General features: G+C 60.2%; 1 protein-coding gene across 3 annotated transcripts; it reads right to left on the bottom strand.

Annotated features, from left to right (window-relative positions):
* Positions 1–5,909: 5,909 nt before the first annotated feature.
* On the bottom strand, positions 5,910–9,439 carry LOC117888724 (serine/threonine-protein kinase SBK2-like). Of its 3 annotated transcripts, XM_034792371.1 has the most exons (4): positions 9,330–9,439; positions 7,714–7,881; positions 7,110–7,312; positions 5,910–6,692 (listed from the first exon to the last, which is right to left on the bottom strand). In XM_034792371.1, the coding sequence occupies exons 2-4, from the start codon at positions 7,877–7,879 to the stop codon at positions 6,099–6,101; spliced, it is 963 nt and encodes a 320-aa protein (XP_034648262.1). In that variant the 5' UTR covers positions 7,880–7,881; positions 9,330–9,439; the 3' UTR covers positions 5,910–6,098. The 3 variants fall into 3 exon arrangements, with proteins under 3 accessions (XP_034648262.1, XP_034648263.1, XP_034648261.1); XM_034792372.1 differs by lacking the exon at positions 7,714–7,881 and having other exon boundaries at positions 9,330–9,422; XM_034792370.1 differs by lacking the exon at positions 9,330–9,439 and having other exon boundaries at positions 7,714–9,003.
* Positions 9,440–9,752: the final 313 nt, after the last annotated feature.

Here is a 9,752-nt window from a genome sequence, read left to right as displayed (position 1 = left end):
CTCCATCCTCTTTGGAACCCACCTTCAGGTAGTTGAAGGCTGCTATCAAATCCCCCCTCACTCCTCTCTTCTGCAGACTAAATAAGCCCAGTTCCCTCAGCCTCTCCTCATAAGTCATGTGCCCCAGTCTCCTAATAATTTTTGTTACCCTCTGCTGGACTTTCTCCAATTTGTCCACATCCTTTCTGTAGTGGGGGACCCAAAACTGGACGCAATACTCCAGATGTGGCCTCACTAGTGCCGAATAGAGGGTAATAATCACTTCCCTTGATCTGCTGGCAATGCTCCCACTAATACAGCCCAATATGCCTTTAGCCTTCTTGGCAATAAGGGCGCACTGTTGACTCATATCAAACCGTGGGGATTACCACCATAATCCCCAGGTCCTTTTCTGCAGAAGTGCTGCTTAGCCAGTCGGTCCCCAGCCTGTAGCAGTGCATGGGAATCTTCCGTCCTAAGTACAGGACTCTGCACTTGTCCTTGTTGAACCTCATCAGATTTCTTTTGGCCCAATCTTCCAATTTGTCTAGATCACTCTGGACCCTATCCTTACCCTTCAGCTTATCTACCTCTCCCTTCAATTTAGTGTCATCTGCGAACTTGCTGAAGGTGCAATCCATCCCATCATCCAGATCATTAATGAAGATGTTGAACAAAACTGGCCCCAGGGCCGACCCCTGGGGCACTCCGCTTGATACCGGCTGCCAACTAGACATCGAGCCATTGATCACTACCCGTTGAGCCCGACGATCTAGCCAGCTTTCTATCCACCTTATAGTCCATTCATCCAATCTGTACTTTTTTAACTTGCTGGCAAGAATACTGTGGGAGACGGTATCAAACGCTTTGCTAAAGTCAGGATATATCACATCCACCGCTTTCCCAATATCCACAGAGCCAGTTAACTCATCATAGAAGGCAATCAGGTTGGTCAGGCATAACTTGCCCTTGGTGAATCCATGTTGACTGTTTCTGATCACCTTCCTCTCCTCCAAGTGCTTCAAAATGGATTCCTTGAGTCATTGGAGCTGGCATTGTCTCTCTGGTCCCCTTGCTAATCTGGGTCCGTTTCAGCCAATTCCTTAATGACTCAATTCATTGCACCCAGACTGGGAGGTGACACACATACACACCAGTGTCTTTTAGCCTGTCCTGAGAGCAAACTTGGACCGTTTCCTCCCACTGAGTAGCCATGCAAAGAATGGGGGAAACTGAGGCACACAGCTGACTAATAAAAATATTACAAAAAATTCCAAATTCATCACATCTTGTTAATGTGTCTGGTCCCAACCCAGGGAACGTCCATGACATTCAGCTTGAGCTAGGCCAGCCCAATCCACAAGGAGAAATCAACCCATTCCCAGCCAGTTAGGAGCCATGCACCGGGGGGTGGGGAAACTGAGTCATGCATAGGGTTATACAGGAGGTCAGACTAGATGATCACAATGGTTCCATCTGGCTTGGAATCTGTGATTCTGTGAATAGTTTTCATAAAAATATTGCAAAAAAAAAAAAAAAAAAAAAACATTCTTCAAAAGGGACCAGGAAATAGAGCAGGGAGGGAGAAGTGCTGCTGGAAGCCAGGACTTCTGGATTCTGTCCCTGGTGCTGGGAGGGGAGTGTGGTTTAGTGGGTTAGAGCAGGGGTTTGGGAGCCAGGACTCCTGGATTCTGTCCCTGGTGCTGGGAGGGGAGTGGGGTTTAGTGGGTTAGAGCAGGGGGCTGGGAGCCAGGACTCCTGGGTTCTGTCTCTGGTGCTGGGAAGGGAGTGCGGTTTAGTGGGTTAGAGCAGGGGGCTGGGAGCCAGGACTCCTGGGTTCTGTTCAGCTGATGGACTCTGTAGCGGCAGGCAGAGCCGTCCCTTTATGGGCCTCAATTTTCCCACCATGGCTGGGCTGTGGAGCGTGGCTCCTGCAGCTCTCCACCTGCCGTGGCCCCCAGTGTGGGCAGGACGCACTGGGTGGCAGAAGCCCCAGCCCCCTGACTATAACAGGGTTCAAAAAGAACTAGGATAGGTCCATCAATAGCTATTAGCCAGGGTGGGCAGCGACAGTGTCCCTAGCCTCTGTTTGTCAGAAGCTGGGCATAAGTGACAGGGAATGGATCACTTGATGATGACCTGTTCTGTTCATTCCCTCTGGGGCACCTTGCTTTGGCCATTGTCAGAAGACAAGATACTGGGCTAGAGACATTTTGATCTGACCCAGTATGGCCGTTCTTATGTCCCCTGGACTCAGCCAGCCGTGTGCAGTGGGATTCCATGACATACATGGCTCTGTGCTGCTGGGCGCTGACAAATCCAGGACACGGCCAGTGATTTATGGGCAGTACCAGGGCCAGACCTCCATAGGGCTGAGCAGGGAGGCTGGCTTGCGCTCAGGAGCAGAATTAGAAATGGCTGGCACAGAGCCGGGGGCCAGGGGAGTTACAACTCAGCTGGACGCTGCACAGCCAGGGAGCACAGAGTGAGGAAGGGGGAGATGTGGGCTGACCCCCACAGTGCCCCTCAATCCCAACCTGCAGCCCCTTGGCCCCTGCTAGCCCTGGGCTTCCCCTCAGGCAGCTCTGCCAGTGCCCCTCAATCCCAACCCACAGCCCCTGCTATCCCAGCCCTGGGCTCCCCCTCAAGTTCCCTGACGATGCCCCTCATTTCCGACCCCCAGCACCTGCTGTGGCAGCTCCCCACCGCAGCCCCAGGTCCCTTGGCTGCTCTCTCGCTGTGACCCCTTGAGCCTGCAGATAGTGACGTGTCTCAGTGATAAACAGAAGTGGTTTGGGCCGGGGCTGGCAGGAGAGTCGATCTGCCTGGAGCAGAGCAGGCGCGCGGCACGGGGTGTTGGCTCTGCAGCTGGGTTCCCTTTAATCACTGATTCAAGGCGGGGACGGGGGGATTAGCCAGTGTTCCCTGGAGGGACAGTAAATCTAGCCCAGTAAACAGGGATGAGGGTCAACAGCCCTGGGGCGGGTGATGGGGTCCAAGGGGCAGCCCACCCTGCTGGGATGCAGCCAGCCAGGGAGCCCTCAGCCTGTGGGACCCTCCCCACATGAACACCACACACCAGGGCATTGGTATCCGCTGCCCAGCAGGGAAGCACTGGGCCCCACGGGGCAGAGCTGTGGTTACACAGGCAGAGCCAGTGCCATCACATCTGTGCCACAGGAGAGGGAGGATACAAGGCCCTGAACTGTGCCCCTGTGCCCAGGGCTCTGGGAATTTGAGAAGCCCAAACCCCCACAGCCAGAGCCTTCTTATCGCCTCCACGGGGAGGGGGAAGGGGGGCACTGCCCCTTTTGTGGGACCCTGGACATCCCTGTTACCCAGAGAGAGGCATGTTGCTTGCTGAGCCCTGGCCCGATGCGGTCTGGTGGCAGGGAGTTCCCCAGGGTCAGTGGGTGTTGTCTGAAATCAGCTTCCCTGGGAGCAGCCTGAAACGCATGGCTCTGTTTTACTGCTCACCCCGGCTCTGTATCGTCACTTGCCCGTGGAGCCATGCTCCGAACAGCACCACCGATAGAGCTGCCCAGGGACCTGTCTCTGAGCAGGGACATTTAGTGCAGACACAGGGAGGGGTCTAAGGAGGTCAAATGACATGCCCCCTCCTCCCCCCAGGTGGATGACTCTGTATCAGCCCCGGAGACCCACAGCTTCAGCAGCTAGGCCATGGCCAGCCTTTCCCACAGCAGCTGCAAGACGTTCTGGGAATGGCCTCTTGTGCGTCATTCCCAGGGGGCTTAAAGCATAATGGTAACACAACATTATTTAAATGTGGCCCAAAGAGCCTCCCACCAGGCATCCTCAGCAGCGCCTGGGCTTGCCCTCCAGCACTGACCGCGAGCTGCAGGACTGCGCTAGCTGGCAGCAGCAGGAGACTGTTATCCAGGCTGGGTGAGGATGGGCCATGAGGGGCAGGTACTCGGGGTGCTCAGGGCTCTCCCCCTCATTAGGGGCTCTCCCAGGGCACTGTCTGTTGCTGCTGCCGCTGCTTCAAGCGCGTTGGCGTGAGCCCGGCTCTTCACCGTGTTCTTGGCCAGTGATTAGTTCGGCCGCTGCCCCCTTTCCTCTGCGCTGGCGAAAGACGGGAACTGGTGAATTTTTAACATGTATTTTGGCCAAGCCCAGTGGATTTTCACTGGCAACAAAGGCACTGCTGGAGCCAGGGGCTTTCTGTGCCAGATAGCAAAGGCCTGCAGCAAACGATGGGGGTGGGGGGCGGCAAGAAAGGAATCCTGCTGGTGCTTAGGGTGCCAGCTCCCTGATCCCTCCAGCCTGGCAGCCACTTGGCCAGCCATGGGTGAGCAACAGCTGGGCCTGAGCCCCTCAGAAAACCTCCCGCTGTGGGGAGCTGCCCCCTCTCCATTGCACACGCCCCGTAATGCTGGGGCTGCGGCCCCCATGGGACCGGGGCACACACCAGCATGTCCAGTTCTGCTGCAGCCCCTTGCACAACAGCCCCGCCCTGAGCTCTGGTTCCAGAGAGCACACGGGGACGTTTAGTCCTAGAGAGGCCAGTGAGGAAGGACAGTGGCAACAGATGGGTTTCATATAAAACAAAAGCAACACACGCTGTCTGGAGCCTGCCCGAAACCCACCTGCCCAGGCTAATCTGGGTACAGGAGGCGCCTCTCACCCGGACTTCTGCGGCGTTTTCAGCCAAGGTAGGCAGAGCTCCTGAGTGTGCCCGCTTCTGCCCAGGTGCAGGACAAAGCGCGGTCTTTCTGCCGTCTACTTATAGCCCCGAAGTTCATCCGCTGTCCTCCGAGTCCGGATAGCCCCCTTCGCTTATTGCCAGGCATGTTGCTGTCCTGTTGATTTCACCAGTGCACATACTGGGTGCTGGGTTCCCCTCCCCCCTGCCCACAGACTGGGTGCTGGTTCCCCCCTGAGCATGTGCTAAGTGCTGGATTCCCCCTGCAAAGAGACTGGATGCTGGGTTCCCCGCCCCCCCCCCATGCATAGATTGGACACCCCTCAATCCCAACCTGCAGCCTCCAGCTGCCCCAGCTCTGGGGTCCCCACCATGTCTTGGACCCATTTGCAGTACGGAAGCTGCAGGGGGAGCCCCCTGCCCCTGTTATATTTAGTGGCTGCGTGCGGCCGCGTGCCTTGGCTACTTGTTGACAGTTTCCAATTACAGCTGCGCCCGGAGATTCGTGTCTTGAGGCCTTTGGCATCTGGGGTCAGCCATAGGCCGCATGCCGGAAACACAGCCAGGACGGAGGGTGCAAAGCCAGCCCTGCTCCTGTACAGGATGTGCACCATGGGGCTCACCCCGAGGCCCCACAGCCTCCACTGCAGGGGCTGACCCCACTGCCCATGCAGCCACACAACGGGGAGTCTCAGGCCCTACCCAGTCTCACCCCATGCACCTCCATTGCAAGGTGCTTAGTCCCTGCCATTCTGCCCCATACGGCCCCGGGTCTCAGTCCTGCCCGCCTGCCGCATACGGCCCCGGGTCTCAGCCCCTGTCCTCCTGCCCCATACGGCCCCGGGTCTCAGCCCCTGTCCTCCTGCCCCATACGGCCCCGGGTCTCAGCCCCTGCCCTCCTGCCCCATACGGCCCTGGGTCTCAGCCCCTGCCTGCCTGCCCCATACATCCCCGGGTCTCAGCCCCTGCCTTCCTGTCCACTATGGCCCCAGGTCTCAGTCCCTGCGCGCCTGCCCCATACAGCCCCAGGTCTCAGTCCCTGCCCTCCTGCCCCATACACTCCCATAGTGGGCAGCTGGCCCAGCTCAGAGAGTCCATGGCGGCTGGGCCAATAACATCAGCCTGGGGCCCGTGCAACGAATGCAGCAGCTTAGGAGCGGGGATGGGCCATGGGTCTGATCTGGGGCTTTGTAGGTCGTGGGGGGCGGTGTCAGGCAGGTGGCCCCATTGCTCTGGTATGGTGAAGGAAGCTCTGAGCCGTTAGTGTTAGGATCGTGATTTTATTACCCCCCCTCCTCCCTCGCCTTCTCTGCAATGCCCCAGGCCAGACCCCGAGCACCAGCCTCTGGCCATGGTCCCTGCTAAGCAACGTGTCCTGCAAGTCCTTGGTCCCTGCGTCCCCTTGGCCATGGCGGGTGCCTGTGCCTGGCGGCAGTGCCCACGGGGCTGGGGCTCAGCGGCAATGGCTGCTCCCCAGCAGAGTCCTGTCTGCACGGGCAGCGCCCGGCTCCTTGGGCTCCAGCCAGGGGCACTTGACGTGGGCCATGGCAATGCTGGCTGGGCTGCGCCGGATGGGGTCGGGGTCCAGCAGCCCTCGCAGCATCTCCCGGGCCTCGTAGGTGAAGCGCCCCCAGTGGGGTGGGCGCGGGCGGACACGGGGGCTGCGATGCCAGCGCTCATAGTCCCGGTAGTGCCGGTCGGCGGCCGTGTGCCAGGGGAAGAAGCCGGTCAGCACGCAGAAGAGCAGCACGCCCAGCGCCCAGGCGTCCAGGCTGGGCTGGGCTGGCAGGCGGGCCGAGGGCCCCAGGCGGCACAGCTCGGGTGCTGTGTAGGGCAAGTTCTCAGGCAGGGCCTCGATGGCAGTGCCCTGCGGGCAGCTCAGCCCGAAGTCGGTCAGTTTGACACGCCGGCACTCAAGGTCGAGAAGCAGCACGTTCTCAGGCTTGACATCGCGGTGAACCAGCCCCTTGGCCCCCATGTACTCCAGGGCGCTGGCGAGCTGCAGAGCACAGCGCTTGACCTGCAGCTCCGCGATCCCGAACCCCACCTAGGGAGAGAGGTTACACACAGTGCCCTGGAGGGGAAGGGCTCCGGGTCCCACTGCCCACCTCCGGGCCAGCCAGTCCCTGCCCTGGGGTGGATGGGAGCCGGCCCCCCCCAGTGGGGAAAGGCCCCCGTCGCATTCTCTGTGCCTGCCTTGGGGCTGGATCTGAGTTGGTGCCCCATAAAGGGGAAAGGTCCCATGTCCCAATCCCCACTCTTGAGCCAGCCAGACCCCGCCCTGGGGCCGGGTGGGAACTAGCATCTCACAGAAGGGAAAGGGCCTGTGTCCCATTCCCTGCCCCCTGGGCCAGCCAGTCCCCATCCTGGGGCCGGGTGGGAGCCGGCGCCCCCTAGAGGGGACAGGCCCATGTTCCATGCCCATCCCCAATGTGGCTACGTCGGAGGCTCCGGCTCATAGTACCTGTGGCTGCAGCAGGGAGAAGAGGTCCCTGGCAGGGGCGAGCTCCTGCGCGAAGACATAGTGGTGCTTGGTCTGGAAGGCGATACCCAGGGCGCTGGCGATGCAGGGGTGGGCAGCCAGGGTCAGCGCGATGCAGTACTCGCTCAGGAAGTCCCGCAGCTCAGTGTCCCGCTTCTCGATGAATTTCAGTGCCATCGGGCTGCCTGGGGGGGAAGGGACATGGGGAGGGGTCAGGGCTGCTGTCCCCCACACACAGCAGATCACACCCCTCCCCCATGCTGGATTAGACCCTTCCCCTGCACCCAATCAGACCCACATATTCTCTGCCCCCCCCACCTCCTGGATCAGCCCTCCCCCCACATTCTAGCTCAGCTCCCCGCCGCCCCATGCTGCTCTGTGGGGCCAAGAGCTGTCAGGCTGTAGGATCCTGGGGACAGAGGGGCGCAGTGCTCCATGCCTGGCCCTGGACAGGGCTGCCCCTCCCCAGCCGGTGCCCATCAGTGTGTGAGCGCGGTGCTGGCACTGCTGGGGGAACAGGAGCAGGGGGGTTCTGTGGGAGGTGGGGCCACATGGACACAGACTGCCCCAGCAGCCCAGGCCCTACCTTGCCGCTGGTGCACAGCCAGCAGCACGTGGCCATAGGAGCCGCTGCCCAGCTCCCTCAGGATGGTGTATGACTGGGTCACCTCCAGCCAGGGCAGGTTCTGCGCCGTCAGCTCCATCATCTCCTCCAGCTGCTGCTCCATGCCCCACGGAGTGGGCAGGGTCATGGCTGCGGGATGGGGAGGGATGGAGTTGTTACCACCGGGAGCAGTGTCCAGACGGCCCCCTGGGGACACGGACATCACCAGCCCAGCATTGAGACACGGCCCGCGTCGGCACCTTTGCTTTGCCATGCTGACCCACGTCTGGTTTTCGACCGGAACACCAGTTGGCGACGGAGCCTCAGAGGAGGGGCAGGGCATGGGGCAGGACAAGGGTGTTCAGTTTTGTGCAAGTAGAAAGTTGGCAACCCTATGCCCATGCCGTGCCCAGCTGGCTAAAGCACCCTGCTCCGTTTGGGGACGGCTGCGAATTCCCACTGGGTGCCTGGGCCCCTGCACAGCGGACAATCTCCCCCAGGGCTCTGGCTCACAGGGTGGAGCAGGAGACTGGAGCCCAGGGGCTCAGTCTTGGGGGAGGTGAGGCCACGTGGCCTGCCCTGAAGGGAGAGTGAGACCCCTTGGGGGTTTGGCACTCAGGGTTCCTCCAAGAGACAATTTAAAAGCTGGGGCCTAGCACTGCCTCTGTGGATCCATGACAGCTGCTTATACAGGGACCCCTCGGCCAGTGTTGAGATGCAACTGCCTCTGGGGAGGGGCATGGGGGCTGTTTATACAGGGACCCCTCGCCCGGTACTGAGATGTAGCCACCCCTGTGGTGGGGTGCAGGGGCTGTTTCACACAAGGTTACGTCCCGTTGAATAACGGCCCCTCCCAAGCCTCGTGGGGCCTGACAGCAGCTTCTCCATCCCTCTCTGCATGGGCCTGGGGCGCCAAGTCATGGCTTCCTGTAGCTGCCCAGTTGTGGACCAAGGGGACGTAGCCCCCGCACTGGGCTCTCCTTCCAGCCTGTGGAGGCTGGGAAGACTCCAGGTCCCACTGATGCTCTGCCTCTGGGGTAGAACAGCCCCCTTGCCTTAGTGACACCTCTTCCTGCCTCACTGAGCCTGAACTGCCCCAGGCACCTCTACAATGGGGCCAAATTCATACCGGCAGCAAACCGTATATAACTTCCAAGTGAAGGCAAGGCCTTAGTCAGAGGCAGAGCCAGCGATGCAACCCAGGAGTCCTGGCTCCCAGCCCTCCTGCTCTAACCACTAGACTCCCCTCCTCTCCCAGAGTTAGGGAATAGAACCCAGGAGTCCTGGCTCCCAGCCCTCTTGCTCTAACCACTAGACCCCACTCCCCTCCCATTAGGGAATAGAACCCAGGAGTCCTGGCTGCTACCTGGACTTGCTCAAGTGAGGAAGTGGCCCTAGTGTCAGTGCCCCCCAGCGCCATGTGCAGTGAATGCGGGACCAGAAGCCATGGACGCCCCTCGGCATCTTCAGGCTGGGAGCTGCCAGCAGCAAGAGAGGGGCAGCATCGAGAGGCAAAGCCACCTAGATGAATCAATGCAGCCCGTGGGCTTGGGGGTGCCAGGCTGCAGGGGGGCCAAATGTAGAGGGACCCCACTTACCTGCCTCCTGGAGCAGAAGCCCCACAGTATGCACAGGCAAGCCGCTGATTCCAGCCCTCTACCTTCCTGTCTGTCTGTCTGCTGGCCTGGGATGAGCCTTTTATCCAGTCCACCCCGAGCTGAAAAGGGTCCCGTGGTGGCTGGCAGGTCCCAGCTGGCAGTGCGGGCCAGGGGTCAGGTGCGGTCAGTGCCGGGGGCTGGCACTCGCTGGGCCGAGATTAGCAGGCACTTATCTGGGTTATTTTTACCAGCTGGCACTGGATACTCCAGCCCCCCAGTCCCCACTCTCATTTACTGCTCCCCTCCCTCTGGCCCCCCGGTACCATCTGTTCAGGATTAGCTTGTCCCAGGTGTTCCTGGAAAGTCAGCTCCTTACGGCAGGGGAGCCCCCCACTCTGGAACCCCACTGGGGAGCTGGGGAAG

The sequence above is a fragment of the Trachemys scripta genome, chromosome 16 (assembly GCF_013100865.1).
Source record: "Trachemys scripta elegans isolate TJP31775 chromosome 16, CAS_Tse_1.0, whole genome shotgun sequence".
In the NCBI taxonomy this organism is placed as follows: Eukaryota; Metazoa; Chordata; order Testudines; family Emydidae; genus Trachemys; species Trachemys scripta.
The sequence above is the reverse complement of the archived record's forward strand: the minus strand, read 5'-3'. Positions and strand labels throughout refer to the sequence as shown.